The sequence below is a fragment of the Coregonus lavaretus genome (assembly GCF_964263955.1).
Source record: "Coregonus lavaretus genome assembly, chromosome: 3".
Classification (NCBI taxonomy): Eukaryota; Metazoa; Chordata; class Actinopteri; order Salmoniformes; family Salmonidae; genus Coregonus; species Coregonus lavaretus.
This window is the reverse complement of record NC_139990.1, coordinates 63,544,272-63,563,361: the sequence shown is the minus strand read 5'-3', so window position 1 is coordinate 63,563,361 and position 19,090 is coordinate 63,544,272. Positions and strand designations below refer to the sequence as shown.

Here is a 19,090-nt window from a genome sequence, read left to right as displayed (position 1 = left end):
GGCAAATAGGTCTGGCTTTACAACCGATTGGCAAACGTACTGCAAATTGAGAAATCATGTGACTAAACTGAATAAAAAGAAGAAGAAACTACACTATGAAATAAAGATAAATGACATAAAGAATGATAGTAAAAAGCTTTGGAGCACCTTAAATGAAATATTGGGCAAAAAGGCTCCGCTCCATCATTCATTGAATCAGATGGCTCATTCATCACAAAACCCATTGATATTGCCAACTACTTCAATGATTTTTTCATTGGGAAGATTAGCAAACTTAGGCATGACGTGCCAGCAACAAACACTGACACTACACATCCAAAGAAATTATGAAAGACAAGCATTGTAATTTTGAATTCCTTAATGTAAGTGTGAAAGAGGTGAAAAAAGTATTATTGTCGATCAACAATGACAAGCCACTGGGGTCTGACAACTTGGATGGAAAATTACTGAGGATAATAGCGGACAATATTGCCACTCCTATTTGCAATATCTTCAATTTAAGCCTACTAGAAAGTGTGTGCCCTCAGGCCTGGAGGGAAGCAAAGGTTATTCCCCTACCTAAGAATAGTAAAGCCCCCTTAACTGGCTCAAATAGCCAACCAATCAGACTGTTACCAGCCCTTAGTCAACTTTTTGAAAAAATTGTGTGTGACCAGATAAAATGCTATTTTACAGTAAACAAAATGACAACAGACTTTCAGCACGCTTATAGGGAAGGACATTCAACAAGCACAGCACTTACACAAATGACTGATGATTGACTGAGAGAAATTGATGATAAAAATATTGTGGGGGCTGTTTTGTTAGATTTCAGTGCGGCGTTTGACATTATCGATCATAGTCTGTTGTTGGAAAAACTTATGTGTTATGGCTTTACGCCCCCAGCTATATTGTGGATAAAGTGTTACCTGTATAACAGAACACAGATGGTGTTCATTAATGGAAGCCTCTCCAACAAAATCCAGGTAGAATCAGGAATTCCCCAGGGCAGTTGTCTAGGCCCCTTAGTTTTTTCAATCTTTACTAACGACATGCCACTGGCTTTGAGTAAAGCCAGTGTGTCTATGTATGCGGATGACTCAACACTATACACGTCAGCTACCACAGCAACTGAAATGATAGCAACACTTAACAAAGAGCTGCAGTTAGTTTCAGAATGGGTGGCAAGAAATAAGTTAGTCCTAAAACTTTCAAAAACTAAAAGCATTGTATTTGGGACAAATCATTCACTAAACCCTAAACCTCAACTAAATCTTGTAATGAATAATGTGGAAATTGAGCAAGATGAGGAGACTAAATTGCTTGTAGTAACTCTGGATTGTAAACTGTCATAGTCAAAACATATTAATACAACAGTAGCTAGGATGGGGAGAAGTCTGTCTATAATAAAGCGCTGCTCTACCTTCTTAACAGCACTATCAACAAGGCAGGTCCTACAGGCCCTAGTTTTGTCGCACCTGGACTACTGTTCAGTCGTGTGGTCAGGTACCACAAAGAGGGACTTGGCTCAGAACAGGGCAGCACGGTTGACCCTTGGATGTACACAGAGAGCTAACATTAATAACATGCATGTCAATCTCTCCTGGCTCAAAGTGGAGGAGAGATTGACTTAATCACTACTTGTATTTGTGAGAGGTATTGACATGTTGAATGCACCGAGCTGTCTGTTTGAACTACCGGACACCTACGCATACCCCACAAGACATGCCACCAGAGGTCTCTTCACAGTCCCCAAGTCAAGAACAGACTATGGGAGCTACACAGTACTACATAGAGCCATGACTACATGGAACTCTATTCCACATCAAGTAACTCATGCCAACAGTAAAATTAGATTTAAAAAATACACCTTATGGAACAGTGGGGACTTCGAATCAACACAAACATAGACACATGCATACAAACACATGATAACATATGCACTATACACACTTACACATGGATTTTGTGTTATAGATATGTGGTAGTAGAGTAGAGGCCGGAGGGCACACACTTAATATGTTGTGAAATCTTTTATGAATGTATTGTAATGTTTTGGCAGCAGCTAATGGGGATCCATAATAAATACAAATACAAATACAAAGGTCAAATTCAAGTTCATTTCAATAGCCTCAGGTTGTATGCTTAAGTTATGCAAAAACATCTACAGGAACAACCTTTTAGGGGCACCTTTTAAACCTGTCAGAAACATGCACTTTTTACAACAGAGTGTAGGGGACATCTTTCACGATGTTCAAAATGTGTCAGTAATATGTTTAAAGCGACAAAAGGGCATCTTTAAGAATGTGAAAAACAAACAGTCCGGGATCTTAAGTACAACAAATTTGTAACATATTATACAAATTTGATCTGTAACATATCATACGAATGACAAAAAATATATCTATATACAGTATATTTTCTATTTATTTTTTGGGGCAGGACGTAACATATCATACGATATGGATGACGTAGTACACAATTGAATGACATAGTGCACAAAAAACGGGGACCTGTTTTGGCTCGTGAGCACCACTTTCAAAACTACTGGCTGAAATTATACAAAAGTTCTGGAGCATCACTTTAAAAAGACTATCTGGTACTTTTGTATACTTTTTAGCCAGTAGTTCTGAAAGTAGCGCTCACTAGCCAACAGTGGTCCCTGAAAATTGCGAACTACGTCACATATGTGCAGATATGTGCACTACGTCATTGCTCTCTCTCTTTCTCTGCTGTGTGTGCATCTTGCTAGCTGTCACTCAAATGGCGAGGGGCTGAAGCCAGTGGATGTCGGTGCCGTTTAAGATGAGGGAGGACAATCTTTTTTTGAATGAGCATGGCCTTATTTCTATTAACTGTCATTCATATTCCATTCACCCAGCTCAATGGGCGGAAAGGGCGACAGGTAGCTTAGTGGGTAAGAGCGTTGTGCCAGTAACCGAAAGGTCGCTGGTTCTAATCCCCGAGCCGACTAGGTGAAAAATATGTCGATGTGCCCTTAAGCAAGGCACTTAACCCTAATTTCTCCTGTAAGTCGCTCTGGATAAGAGCGTCTGCTAAATGACAAAAATGTAAATGTAAATGTAACATCGATAGGTTTAGGCTATTACATGATACTCACATTTTCCCAAACTAGATTTTCTATTGGACAAATTCAGGTCTGTTTATCCCCGTTTCGTTCCCTTTGCTACCGTTTAAGAACATTTTTCAACAGAATCGGCGGAATTGTCACGCCCTGGCTCTGGGGACACTTGTATGTTGAGCCAGGGTGTGAGTTTCATTTGTTTCTATTAGTTGTATTTCTAGGCTGGCCAGAGTGGTTCCCAATCAGAGGCAACGAGTGTCAGCTGTTGCTGGTTGTCTCTGATTGGGAACCATATTTATACAGGCTGTTTTCCCACAGTAGTTGTGGGATCTTGTTCCTTTCGGTTTGTACCGTAGGACTGCACGTATCGTTTGTTGTGTTGTTCGGGTAATCACAAATAAAGAGTATGTTTGCTTTCAACGCTGCGCCTTGGTCCTCCTCTGTTCCCGACGACCGTGACAGGAATGAATACACCCCTGATCACACGCAAACACAGTTCACTTTCATAGCAGCCACATACAAACCAAAAGCTTACCTTGACTTGGAAGAGTTCCAGTGTGATAGCCATAGCCAGCTAGCTAACATAGTGTTCCTCTCTGTTTGAGCCGGGTGTTTGAGTAGGCTAAACTAGCTAGCTACATCGCTAGCTAAGTGAAAGTGAAAAATATAACGAAATATAGATAGCTCTCTCTCTCTCTCTCTCTCTCTCTCTCTCTCACTTGCTTCTCCTTCATTTTTAACTAAATTAATTTGTTAAAAACTGTTCAACTATTGTCTCTCTCTCTCTTTGAGTCAACTACTCACCACATTTTATGCACTGCAGTGCTAGCTAGCTCTAGCTTATGCGTTTAGTACTAGATTCATTCTCTGATCCTTTGATTGGGTGGATAACATGTCAGTTCATGCTGCAAGAGCTCTGATAGGTTGAAGGACGTCCTCCGGAAGTTGTCATAATTACTGTGTAAGTCTATGGAAGGGGGTGAGAACCATGAGCCTCCTAGGTTTTGTATTGAAGTCAATGTACTCAAAGGAGGATGGAAACTAGGTGTCCTCTGGCTACACCATGGTGCTACCCTACAGAGTGCTTTTGAGGCTACTGTAGACCTTCATTGCAAAACAGTGTGTAATAATCAATTATTTGGTGACTTTAATATATTTAATAAAGTTGTATCTAAAAATGATAACTTTTTTAATGTTTCACTATTTAAATGTTTATGAAATTCACTGAGGAGGATGGTCCTCCCCTTCCTCCTCTGAGGAGCCTCCACTGGCTGAAGCTCATTGGCTTGAACTCGAATTGCTAGGGGGCTGGCCCAAGTGGGGGAAAATGTAGGGAAAATGTCGCCACTCAGCTTTCAGTAAACAGTCGCTTTCAAATTAGGGATTTTGTGGCTAATTGAGGTAAAACAGTAATTCTGCTCATAGATTATGCATGTATGAACTACACATTGACACATCCAGCCCAAAGCGGGAGGTTTTAAAATGACTTACTAGTTGCCAAAGTTCCGGAGCATGTCTTTAACTGGAGGGGAAAGGGCCTCTTGCAGGTTGATAAAGACCTGTCAGAAATGGGTTGGAAAAGCCTTCATGACCCCGATGTGTGTGTCAAGCTTTCGTTAACACAGTCATGCACTGGTGATCCCAGCAAACTGATACTACATCAGGGTTGCAGGGCTGGTATGCCAAACCTACTCTTTATCATACTTTCTTATCTATGATATAGGGAAGAAAAGGTCATTCAAAATCCCTAGCTCAACTGACACCACAAAAATATGAAATGTCATGTTAACGTTGTGGACAATATGTTTACAGACTATATTTGAAATCTATAGTGTAATACTCTATCTCTTCACACTTCTAGAAGTGATGAGCTAAATTATGCTAAAATGTCTGGTTAGGTATAGAATACAAGTTACCTTGTTACTGTGCATTCATTCATTCATGGTTAGTTTGCGTACCCTAAATAAGTACTTCAGCTCCACCTTAATATCAAGGATACTCATGACCCTAGCTTCTTGAAAAACCTGTCGGTTTACCACAAAGATTATTTCCAAGAAGCCACAAAGTCCATAAATCAAATTGAAATGAAACATCTGAACATGCCTTTACTTAAGTCAGGATATTTAGTACTGTTTACCTAAGAGCAAGAGAAATTGTGAGGGTAAGAGTATTATTTTATATAATAAAATAAATTTGTATTTGTCACATGCGCCGAATAGAACAAGTGTAGACCTTACAGTGAAATGCTTACTGAAAAGCCCTTAACCAACAATGCAGTTTTAAGAAAAATAAGTGTTAAGAAAGTACAGTACCAGTCAAAAGTTTGGACACACCTACTCATTCAAGGGTTTTTCTTTATTACTACATTGTAGAATAATAGTGAAGACATCAAAACTACGAAATAACACATATGGAATCATGTAGTAACCAAAAAAGTGTTAAACAAATCAAAATATATTTTATATTTGAGATTCTTCAAATAGCCACCCTTTGCCTTGATGACAGCTTTGCACACTCTTGGCATTCTCTCAACCAGCTTCACCTGGAATGCTTTTCCAACAGTCTTGAAGGAGTTCCCACATATGCTGAGCACTTGTTAGCTGCTTTTCCTTCACTCTGCGGTCCAACTCATCCCAAACCATCTCAATTGGGTTGAGGTCGGGGGATTGTGGAGGCCATTTTGAATTGAATAACATTGTTTGTGAACTTCAGAGCTGTAATGATTTGATACTTTGGCTTTGGTTAAAGCAGGGTTTCCCAAACTCGGTCCTGGTTTTTGCTCTAGCATTACACAACTGATTCAAATAATCAACTAATCATTATTGTCACGATCGTTGATGAACGGGACGGACCAAGGCGCAGCGTGATATGCGTACATGTTTATTAAATATCAAACACAACGACAAAATAACAAACAAAACAAAATGTGAAGTCCAAGGCAGCACAGCACAACATACCTTAACACGGAACAAGATCCCACAACTCACTAGTGCCAATAGGCTACCTAAGTATGGTCCCCAATCAGAGACAAAGAGCTACAGCTGCCTCTGATTGGGAACCACACCGGCCAACATAGATCTACACGATCTAGATCTAAACATAGAAAATGCAACATAGAACATACCACACAGAAAATACACACCCTGACTCAACAAATACGAGTCCCCAGAGTCAGGGCGTGACAGAAAGGTGCGGACTCCGACCGCACAACATAAACATAACAGGGTAGGGGCCGGGTGGGCATTCCGCCTCGGAGGCGGATCCGGCTCAGGGCGTGACGACCACTTACTCTCCGCCTCCCTGTTGCGCCCCTGGTCTGGTCTGGACCTCGGCCCGCTGCTTCCCCTCTCCTTCCTCCCATGAAGTACCAAGCCCTGTCTGAACCCTGGTGTGGGAGACCCCGAACCTGGAGAGGGGCTGACGTCTGGGTCTGGACTGGAGCCGCTGACCGGAGCTGGACCGGGCACCGGTGGAGCGGACTGCACAGGCTCCGGACTGGAGCCGCATACCGGAGCTGGACTGGGCACCGGTGGAGCGGATTACCCTGGTTCCGGAGTGGAGCCGCTGACCGGATCAGGACTGGCCCTCGGTGGAACGGACTGCTCTGGCTCTGGAGTGGAGCAGCTGACCGGAGCTGGATCAGGCACTGGTGGAGTGGACTGCTCTGGCTCCGGAGTGGAGCCGCTGACCGGAGCTGGACTGGACCCCGGTGAAGCGGATTGCTCTGGCTCTGGAGTGGAGCAGCTGACCGGTGCCGGACCAGGCACCGGTGGAACAGGCACGGGCCGTGCCGGACTGGACACACGCACCACTGGCTTGGTGCGAGGACCAGGAACAGGCAGGACCGGGCTGGCGACGCGCACTACTGGCTTGGTGCGAGGGGAAGGAACAGGCCGGGCCGGGCTGGCTCCCTCTTTCTTGCCAGATCCTCTCTCATCTCCTGCCAAGTCCATCCTCTCTGCTCCTCCTCGGCACACTGCTTGGTCCAGGTCTGGTGGGATCTTCTGTCACGATTGTTGATGAATGGGACGGACCAAGGCGCAGCGTGATATGCGTACATGTTTATTAAATATCAAACACAACGACAAAATAACAAACAAAACGAAACGTGAAGTTCAAGGCAGCACAACACAACATACCTTAACACGGAACAAGATCCCACAACCCACTAGTGCCAATAGGCTACCTAAGTATGGTCTCCAATCAGAGACAACGAGCTACAGCTGCCTCTGATTGGGAACCACACCGGCCAACATAGATCTACACGATCTAGATCTAAACATAGAAAATGCAAAATAGAACATACCTCACAGAAAATACACACCCTGACTCAACAAATACGAGTCCCCAGAGTCAGGGCGTGACAATTATACTTTGATCAGTTGAATCAGTGTCACGTTCGTTGAGTACAGGATTGGACCAAGGTGCAGCGTGGAATGCATACATGTTTGTTAGCGAAGTTAACACACGACAAAACAACAAAGCAACGTAACGTGAAGCTCACAATGGCTACACACAAACAAGCCAAACAAGAGTCAAGATACCACAACTAAGGTAGGCAAAATGGCTGCCTAAGTATGATCCCCAATCAGAGACAACGATCGACAGCTGCCTCTGATTGGGAACCACACCCGGCCAACATAGATCTACACATACTAGATCATACACATAGATATACACATAGAAACTCACACCCTGACCAAACCAACGAGAAACAACAGGCATTTACAGGTCAGGGCGTGACAGTACCCCCCCCCCCCCCCCCCAAAGTTGCGGACACCGGCCGCAAAACCTAACTTAACAGGGGAGGGTCCGGGTGGGCATCTAGCCTCGGTGGCGGCTCCGGCTCCGGGCGTGACGTCCTCTCCCTTACTGCCTCCCCGTTGCACCCCTGGTCCGGTCTGGACCTCGGCGAGATGCTTCCCCTCTCAGTCCTCCCGCGATGCACCAAGCCCTGTCTGGACCCTGGTGTGGGAGGCCCCGACCCTGGAGAGGGGTTGACATCTGGTTCTGGAGTGGAGCCGCTGACAGGACCTGAACTGGACCCCGGTGGAGCGGACTACTCTGGCTCCGGAGTGGAGCAGCTGACCGGCACCGGTGGAACAGGCACGGGCCGTGCCGGGCTGGCGACGCGCACCACTGGCTTGGTGCGAGGGGCAGGAACAGGCCGGACCGGGCTGGCGACGCGCACCCCTTGCTTGGTGCGAGGAGCAGGAACAGGACGGACCGGACTGGCGATGCGCACCACTGGCTTGGTGCGAGGGGCAGGAACAGGCCGGACCGGGCTGGCGACGCGCACCACTGACTTGGTGCGAGGGGCAGGAACAGGCCGGGCCGGGCTGGCGACGCGCACCACTGGTTTGGTGCGAGGGACAGGAACAGGCCGGACCGGGCTGGCGACGCGCACCACTGGCTTGGTGCGAGGAGCAGGAACAGGCCGGACCGGGCTGGCGACGCGCACCACTGGCTTGGTGCGAGGGGCAGGAACAGGCCGGACCGGACTGGTGACGCGCACCACTGGTTTGGTGCGAGGGCAGGAACAGGCCGGACCAGGCTGGCGACGCACACCACTGGCTTGGTGCGAGGAGCAGGAACAGGACAGACCGGACTGGCGACGCGCACCACTGGCTTTGTGCGAGGGGCAGGAACAGGCCGGACCGGACTGGCGACGCGCACCACTGGTTTGTTGCGAGGGACAGGAACAGGCCGGACCGGGCTGGCGACGCACACCACTGGCTTGGTGCGAGGGGCAGGAACAGGCCGGACCGGACTGGCGACGCGCACCACTGGTTTGGTGCGAGGGACAGGAACAGGCCGGACCGGGCTGGCGACGCACACCACTGGCTTGGTGCGAGGAGCAGGAACAGGACGGACCGGACTGGCGACGCGCACCACTGGCTTTGTGCGAGGAGCAGGAACAGGACGGACCGGACTGGCGACGCGCACCACTGGCTTGGTGCGAGGGGCAGGAACGGGTCGGGCCGTACCGGGAACAGGTACCACTGGCTTAGTGCGGGAAGCAGGAACGGGCCGAACCGGACTGGTGACACGCACCAATTGCTTGGTGCGAGGAGCGGGACTGGGTTCCTTTATTAACCCCCGGTCCTTCTGCTGCCTAACCAGCTCCTCTCGCCGTGCCTCTACACTTTCCTTCTGCTCCCTCTGAACCAATGGCCCCCGTAATCTGGTGGCCTCCTCTAATAACCAGCAGATCCACCCTGTCACGGCCTCCTGCTGCCTCTTCGTCCACACCGTGTGCCCCCCCAAATTTTTTGGGGGGGATTGCCTCTCCACCCTGATCAGGGCCTCCCTCTTTCTTGCCAGATCCTCTCTCATCTCCTGCCAAGTACATCCTCTCTGCTCCTCCTCGGCACACTGCTTGGTCCAGGTCTGGTGGGATCTTCTGTCACGATCGTTGATGAACGGGACGGACCAAGGCGCAGCGTGATATGCGTACATGTTTATTAAATATCAAACACAATGACAAAATAACAAACAAAACGAAACGTGAAGTCCAAGGCAGCACAACACAACACAACATACCTTAACACGGAACAAGATCCCACAATCCTGACAGGACCTGAACTGGACCCCGGTGGAGCGGACTACTCTGGCTCTGGACTGGAGCAGCTGACCGGGGCAGGACTAGGCACCAGTAGAGCGGACTGCTCTGGCACTGGAGTGGAGCAGCTGACCGGAGCTGGACTGGGCACCGGTGGAGCAGACTGCTCTGGCACCAGCCATACCGGACTGGAGACACGCACCACTGGTTTGGTGTGAGGAGCAGGCACGGCCGTGCCGGACTGGAGACACGCACCACTGGTTTGGTGCGGGGAGCAGGTACGGGGCGTACCGGGCTGGCGACACGCACCACTGGTTTGGTGCGGGGAGCAGGTACGGGCCGTACCAGACTGGATACACGCACCACTAGTTTGGTGCGGAGAGCAGGTACGGGGCGTACCGGGCTGGCGACACGAAAAATCGTGTAGTGTACACCAGGCTTTAGAGAAGGACACGTTAACCTCACCTCTGAAACCAGGCCTGACCTATGACATCAACTGATGAGATTAAAGGAGTTTCTGGAGGTATTGATGTGCATCTCTAATTCAATTGAGTACAGGCTTAACTGAATGACAACAAAGCCAGAATACAATATGGAATTTTATTGAATAGTTTGGGGTAGGCCTCGTCTCCGAGGAACGCTCCTTAGAGCCAGATGCTGATGACAGGTTGCCCTATGCTGGGCAGCTGTCATCGAACCCCCCCCCCCCCCCCCCCCCCCCCCTCCCCCCCCTATGCTAATGAGGTAACATTATAAATGTTTCCCTATAAATACCGGTTATGCTGATGAGGTAACGTAAACTTTCATAACTACATTACAAATATGCACTAGAGAGCAGTGTTTCATTGACTCACAGCACTAAGGAGTAGGTATTGATTGTGTCTCTTATACAAATATGCACCAGAGGGCAGCGTTTCATTGACTCACAGCAGAGAGGAGTATGTTTTTACATTCAGAAGTGATTTCAAAGAAAGGGGGGTTATGGAGCTGGTGAAACAGAGGAAAAAGCAACTGAGAAAGTGAGGTAGAGACAGATGATCAGGACGGCGAAAGCTCTTTCTCAATCAAAAGGTTATTGATTGAGAACAACAAAAAGGAGATGGAGAGAGACAGGAAAATTAGAAAGAGCAAGCATAACTCCACCATGTCCAACTCTCCTACCTGCATACACCTGTAATTCATTCCATGGAGGGCCGAGTGCCTGCGGGTTTTCGCTCCTCCCTTTTACCTGATTGATAAATTAAGATCACTTATTAGTTAGAAACAGCCCTCACCTGGTTGTCTAGGTCTTACATTTACGTCATTTAGCAGACGCTCTTATCCAGAGCGACTTACAGTTAGTGAGTGCTTACTTTAAAAAAAAAAAATTCATACTGGCCCCACGTGGGAATCATACCCACAACCCTGGCGTTGCAAACGCCATGCTCAACCAACTGAGCTACATCCCTGCCGGCCATTCCCTCCCCTACCCTGGACGACGCTGGGCCAATTGTGCACCGCCCCATGGGTCTCCCGGTCGCGGCCTGCTACGACAGAGCCTGGATTCGAACCAGGATCTCTAGTGGCACAGCTAGCACTGCAATGCAGTGCCTTAGACCACTGCGCCACTCGGGAGGTCGTAGCTGTACACTCTTAGAAAAAAAGGGTTCCAAAAGGGTTCTTCGGCTGTCCCCATAGGAGAACCCTTATGGAACCAAAAATGGTTCTACCTAGAACCAAATAGGGTTTGTCAAAGGGTTCTCCTATGGGGACAGCCAAAGAACCCTTTTAGGTTCTAGATAGCACCTTTCTTTACACAAATTGTAAGGAAACAGTGTATTCATGGATGCCAAGGGAAGCCAGGCCTCAGCAAATATTTGACCAATAAAAACATATAAATTATAAAATCATTTATCTTTCGTCTCTCTCTGTGTTTTCATAATTTTCCGTCAATTCGCAAGTGACTGAATTTCACCGGAGAAATCATCCAAGCGAGAGAAATGGCGCCCATCTATTTCAGTGTGTGTAGCCCATGTATGATGTCTGGACAAAAATAGTATGACATGTTGCGGCCATGGCATTTGATTGATAGATGCCAGCAATCATTTGGCCTCTCTTGATAAAACAATTATAAAATAATTAGCCAATTAGCGTTGAGCTGAGCTCAACTGTGGGTTGTCCTGGTGCAGCAAAACGTCCCCAAGGGAGGCCAGTTTGGATTTGGCTTCACCCCAATCAAATCTCACCCTACATTTTAGTTTCTGGTCTGCTTGTGTTGATGTCCTGCAGTAGCTATCAACCCTTTCCTAAGCCATGGATGGAGATGGGGATTTGGACTTGTGGTTTTGACTTAATTCTCTGTACAGGCCAATGATTATGACATGATTCTGATCTAACCATGAATGAATATGCTGTGCCACTGGCCTGAGATGACTGAAGTTCAATATGTAGCCTAGCCCTTTTAGGCTCAAGTTAACTAGCTAGCTAACTTAGCTGGTTCCTTTTTGCCCATGCGAGGAAGTTAGGCTAGCAAGCATTTTAGCTAGGTAGCCTATGACAACAAAAACTAAAAGCGTACCAACTGTATGACAGAGCCATTTACCATTTTGCCAGCATAAAAGAGAGGAGAAGGGCATTGGCGTTCAACTAGTCTACAAGTAAGGTGAGTCAAAATAATGTTTTGCTTGCTCGAACACGCACTCACACACACACTCACACACACACACACACACACACACGCACACACACACACACAACATTGATTGGACTAAATCATTTTTGATATCTTTAAGTTTGTTTTCAGTGTATAAAACTAAGCATATACAGTGCATATTTCATTTATTTATTTTATATAACTTTGCAAAAAATTATTAAAACCTGTTTGTGCTTTGTCATTATGGGGCATTGTGTGTAGATTGATGTTTTTTAAATTATTTTTTAATCCATTTTAGAATAAGGCTGTAACGTAACAAAATGTGGAAAAACTAAAGGGGTCTGAATACTTTTCCGAATGCACTGTATAGCCTTGTTGATTTGTTGATGTTTAAATGTTTATGTTGAAATGGTGCTGAAATAGTGGAGGCAGAGCTGTTGTCTTTGTGCAGACTTGCGGTAACTCTGTGGTTCTAAATCATTAGTTGTTTAGTAAACTGTCAAACATGAACTTGCTTGACCATGCAATATTTGCTTTGTGGACTTCACCGGACAGATGTTGCTCTCCAGTTTTGTGATGAAACAAATGTGTAGTTGAATTTATTCCGCCACTGTGTGACTGTTGTGTTTTTGTTGTCACGGCCTTGTTGTATATCACGGTGGCGTATGAACAAATAGGTTATAGAGCCAACAATGCAATTATCACAACATAGTTTGTATATGGATTTTTTACTGGCTTGGCTTGGCTTCCTCAGTGATTTAACACACGCACCGCTACTGAACGGAAATAACAAAAAACAGCAAACACTCTTCGCTCCATGGAATGAGTTTGATGCCCCTGATCTAACCTCTGCACAACTCAAATATATCAATAAGACCAACACATACAGTGTGATAGAAAATAAAGAGAGAGCTGGGGTCGAAGTACAGTGAGAGAGGGAGTGAGAGAAAGAGATAGAGTTGGATGGGAAGAGGGAGGGACAGAGAGGGGACAGTTGTCACTTAAGTGTGTCCTGATGAATACTAATTGCTGTGAACTAAAGAGCCAGAAAGAGTTCTATTGATGGCTGAGCACAATGGAGAAGGGACAGGGGAAGCAGAGGAATTATATTATTTCATTTTCCCCTTCTTCTCGTGTTTGTACGCCCGTCCGCCGCCTGTTGTCTTTGGGGGTAAAGGAGACCGTGGCTCTCACAATGCTGCCCTTGTGTCTGGGGCCACAGGGCCAGAGTAAGCCAGGGCACACACAGCTTCCAACCTCCCTGCAAGATGGCAAGGGCCTCAGCGTACAGGCAGGCTTGCCATCAATAGGGGTTTTGAGATTATAAATTGAGTTTAGCCCCCATAAGGAGGGTTCCCACGAGCTCTGGGTGTCCATTACCTCACACCTACAGTAGGTCTACATTTTATTATATTTTTAAATAAATAATTTTGACAGTAACCATCCTTTTTAATGTCCACATGTAGCAAGGGAAGTGTGTGTGTTGTCCAATCTACATCGGGGCTGTTATATCGAAAATTCATTTTACAATCTGCAATATTTGAAATTCCCACTTTAACTGCTGAACAAGTAAATACATTATTGCCGCCGCCAGCCTCTGTAGCTCAGCTGGTAGAGCACGGCGCTTGTAACGCCAAGGTAGTGGGTTCAATTCCCGGAACCACCCATACACAAAAAAAAATTATGCACGCATGACTGTAAATCGCTTTGGATAAAAGCGTCTGTTAAATATTATATTATTATCATTCTAAATAGCAGCATTGTGACACCATAGGCCTATAGCTTCGTGAAACATAAACGTTAGGCTTAACATGAGAAAATGACGACCAAATAAAAATAAACATGAATCCATTAAATCAAAGCTATAGGCTACTACAAGCACTAGCGCCACTTAATCTGATAGGCAGCCATGTAGACGTCGCAATTTAAGAACCATGGACAGCAATCAGTAAGTAGTCTAGACTTGGCTGACGCGTTTGATTTTTCTGGGGTCCAGAAAACCCGGACTTTTCTTGGGTCCAAAGAAACTGCGCTACGTCAGTGGTTGAACTAGCAGTAGGCTACAACCTTGCTACTGAAAGTCACTGCATGGACTAGCAACATGGTTACTTCCATGGGGATATACTGCTGTTTTACCCATACACAATACCAGGCTCAAAACTAAATATGTATAAATATCCCTTTCTCTAACTGTCTCTCTATTACATAAATACAGTAAACAGACACATTCTAGGTTCAAACCCTTTGAAAATGGGTAACTTTTCCTCACTTCCTCTCACGTGTCCCTTATTGACAAGTAGAGGATGGAGGCAGAGAGAGACACAATGGCAGCCTGTCACATCACATCCTCATTAACATCTGGAGCAGAAAGGAGAACAACCCTGGTTACACTGTCCACCAAGGCCTGAGACATATGAGCACTGGTCTGAGGGAAAGGGGGGGGGAGAGAGAGAGAGAGAGAGAGAGAGAGAGAGAGAGAGAGAGAGAGAGAGAGAGAGAGAGAGAGAGAGACCTTGGGGGTCAGAGGGAGAGATCGCAGTGGCAGAAAGGGGCTCAGAAAAAAGAAAGATATATTTGTTTCCGAACTATCCCACCAACGGGAAACGGTCATGTTTGGCTAAACAACCTTCAAAGGTGATCAGTCACCACTGTTTTGAAGAGAAAAATAAATCTGCATCTCATCAACTGCTGCAGGTTAGAGCTTTTGGATTTTCTTTTGGTGTCTCTTGAACTGTTTTGGTCCTCCTAGAGGCAAATGTTCTATGTATAAAACTGTTCTTCGTAGTACAATCAAAAATGCTCTACCACATTATGTAAACATTCTAAATCAGATAATGTTGTTATTCTATTGCAGGGACAGGGAGGGTGACTTGTTTCATTATGAACTGTGCTGCTATTTTGATACTAACTGCAAGTTGTTTCAGTTGGACGTCTGCTATTTATCTCCCAAACAGACAAGGTATGTTTTATAATTTTCTGAGTACACAAGTTATGTTAGCTTATGACAGGAGAGTATGCAGAATTGTATCCATCTATTGAATCTGGTCAATTTAGTTCATATGAAGGTCACTGACTATAGGCCAGTGACATTGCTTAATGATGACCATAAAATAATTCTAACTTAATGTAATGTATGAGACTTTCATTGTTGTATAATGGAGGACCATGGATGAATAATCTTACAAGGAACCTGTTTTAAATCCCTCAGCAACAAAGAAACTGAAGTATCTGCTTGAGCCACCTGTTTATGCTGAAGTAACCAGCCCTCGGGGAGGAAGTGCCACTTTGCCATGTATACTGCGATTCAAACCAAGCCATTACAAGGTGAAGTGGACAAAACTGGAACCACTTCGTTGTGGAAGCGAGAACATTGTCATGATCACAAACGGTTATGCCCACAAACCCTATGGCCTGCTTGGGCCACGGGCCTCGCTTCGTAATGCTCATGCCATGGATGCCTCACTACAACTCAGTAACCTGGAACTAGAAGACGATGGTAGATATCGCTGTGAGCTGATCAACAGTATTGATGATGAGAGCGTCATCATTACATTGAGGATAGAAGGTAAATTATGGTGATTCTTGTAACCTTTATAAACATTTCAAATGTTGTAAAGAAACCATATTGCTTGCTATTCAGCCTAAAATATATTTGGAGAATAAAAAGGCAAATCAGACAAGGTTTTTGATATGTTGTGTGACTTAAATTTACTTTTAGGGATGGTGTTTCCATATCAGAGCAAAAATGGCCGCTACAAATTCACCTACCAGGAAGCTAAGGAGGCCTGTGCTGAACAGGATGGCACATTGGCCACATTCAAGCAACTATACAGAGGTATTCAATATTCAATCAGCAAAACATTGACAGTTTACTCTGTACCTTTACTGATACCATAGAGGTTTATGTAAGGCTAACTTTCACTAAGCAAACAGTAACACATTGTCATTGTGTAGCATGGACAGAGGGTCTGGATTGGTGCAACGCGGGATGGCTCATCGATGGGACAGTCCACTACCCCATCCTGCACACACGACCAGAATGTGGGGGGGAGCTGCTGCCTGGCATTCGCAGCTATGGCCCCCGGGACAGGATCCGGGACCACTTTGATGCCTTCTGTTTCACCTCTAGAACCACAGGTCAGCTAAATGGGTTTTGGTGCTTTGTGAAGCTGTCAAATAGCAATGTCAGTACAGTCTTCATGTGTCAAATTAGTTCCATCCTTTTTAATTCGGAATGTTGCTTATCGGAAATGAATAAAAGGAGTTCAATTGGATTTGGGCGATGTGGTACATTTAAAAATAGTCTGGAACCAACATATAATCTAACATTAATAAGGATGCAATTACATTATAGTATTGAAAAAAGACCCCTGTGCCCCTGTGTTCAGAACAGTCTTATGTTATTCTGACTGTAAACTTTCCATAGCAACAGGGTGACCTTTGGCGATACATAGGAAGTGGGCTCGTTAATGGTCCTGAGAGGATGGGGATGGACAATAAAGGCTGTTGTTCAGACCCACTTGTAAACAAGTCCATCTGTGGGAAACTAGTTTCCCTTTAGTGGTATTAGAACATCCACTGTAATCGGAAAATAAAAACCTCAGTGGAAATGTTAAATTACAAAGATAGTGGGTGGTTTTACCATATAGCACCGTTCCCCAAGAAGTTTAAATGTTTTATTGTTGGACATGAAAGACCACCAAAGAACACCAATAAATCAGCTCCAAGTGATTTTAATTTAGGAAATCTGTTCGAAAGTATTCCCACACATAATAGAGAGATATACAGGCATCTGATCGTATACAATTGAAAGCAAGGTTTGAAATTATTATGTTTTAGTCAAATGTTACATCTGTTTGGGCTTCTTGCTGTCAATTTGCAGTCTACAAACTATTTGTAATTATTATAATTATACAAAAATCTGCGGCTGAATCTAGTTGATGATCCATGCCATATACTGTGGCCATACAACACCATACTTAACTTAAATAACAGTAATGAAATTGTTATGAGTGCATGTCAACACTTCAGATCCAGAATGACTGATACAACAAATTACTTCTAATGCTGTAGCACAGGGATTGTTAACTAGATTCAGCAGCGGGATGATTTTTTCTTGAGCGGATGGGCAGGGACATAATTACAAATAATTTGTAGACTGCAAATTGACCGCAAGAAGCACAAACAGATAGACCATTTGACTAAAACATAATAATTTCAAACCTTGCTTACGTTTGTATATGATCACATATATCTCTCTATTATGTTGGAATACTTGCTTTAGCAGGTTAAAGAACTTGTATTCCCCTTCCTCTCTTCCAGGCTTTGTGTTCTTCGTTGGAGGGCCACTCACATTTGTGGAGGCAGTGCAGGCGTGTAGGGGTGAGGGAGCAGAGTTAGCTCTGGTTGGCCAGCTCTATTCGGCCTGGCGTTTCCTGAGCTATGACCGCTGTGATGGAGGTTGGTTGAAGGACGGCAGTGTGCGCTTCCCTATCACCACCCCTAGAGAGCGCTGTGGCGGGATTCCCGGGGCTGGTGTGCGTACCTTTGGGTACCCCAACAAGACCCTGCGTCTCTATGGTGCCTTCTGCTACTGGTAGCTTCCATGAGACCCATAGCATGTGGAGCCTACTACCACTGACTTCATAGATCCAAGACGCAACACCTTTGTGAAGACTACCAGTGACCCCTACAGGTTTCAGCACACAGGGCTTGCAGATACAGGTAGTCAAAAGGCTGGGAACTGGTTCCTCAACATCGCCAAAAGATACAAGTAGCACTGTGCTTTTCTGCAATACTATAATATGTTATTACAGGAGACCTCAAAGGCTTAATGCCTTTTTCCATGGGACACATCAACAAAAGCCTGCCACTCTTATGAGCTTTACTGCTACAGGTAACAACTAATGTACATGGCTTCCTGCATTTGTGTAACATTAGTTTTGTGATCTTTGTTATCCAAGAAGCACTATTCTAATGTAACAGGATAGGTATTACACAATGACAAGTTCATAAAATGCTGTTAGCTTCTTAGATGATGTAAGGGAGTGTGTGATTAGCAGAATGGGAGAAAGCATTGAGCATAACTGTAATACAATAAAATATCTTGAAAGTGTACTTGATCAATGGCATTAAAATGTAATTCAAATGCAACCATATTCACCTGGATAAATACATTGTAATCAATTCATTTTAATAGATATTAATTTTCTACTCTCCAAAAACTCAGACTACATTACAAAATTAAGTTATATTTTTGTTATTTTCACTTAATCCATCTCCTTTTTTTCTTTCATAACAAGTTCATTATGTAATTGTGCAGTCACAAATGGGATTAACAATTAGCATTATTTGATTACTGTTAAACACTACCAACCTACAATTGTACTTCCACTGAAACTAAGACAATGACATCATTGATGCATGAAAACTGAAATACCATTGTGGACATTTTCACAAGTTCTTCCTAGTATCTTAGTGATTACGTTTTTACGAGAGTATAAAATAACAAACTTTGGATTCTGGCTATTTTCAAACCAGTACTTTCAAGTGGATATTGGCTTCTAATATTGGGTCCAAAGTTCGTAAGACACCTGAAAAACAAAGCACCAGATAAGAGGACATGTTGAGAAAATGCTCTGGGTTGTGGGAATTGAGAAGATATGGATTGAGGAGATTTTCTTATACAAAAGCATACAAAAGTGGAAATCTTAATTCTGTCTTTGTGGCAGAGAGTGGGAAAGTGGCTTCAGTTAATGTCAGACCAGCTGAGGTTGAGATTTAGGTTGCACTTTACTAAAACTCTCCATCAAAATCATATTGTATACCGTCA

General features: G+C 44.8%; 1 protein-coding gene across 1 annotated transcript; it reads left to right on the top strand.

Annotated features, from left to right (window-relative positions):
- Positions 1-15,138: 15,138 nt before the first annotated feature.
- On the top strand, positions 15,139-17,858 carry LOC311108442 (hyaluronan and proteoglycan link protein 2-like; the record flags this gene model as incomplete). The annotated part of the gene is made up of 5 exons (XM_084151065.1): positions 15,139-15,217; positions 15,467-15,823; positions 15,977-16,093; positions 16,213-16,395; positions 17,581-17,858. The coding sequence occupies 5 exons, from the start codon at positions 15,139-15,141 to the stop codon at positions 17,856-17,858; spliced, it is 1,014 nt and encodes a 337-aa protein (XP_084007191.1).
- Positions 17,859-19,090: the final 1,232 nt, after the last annotated feature.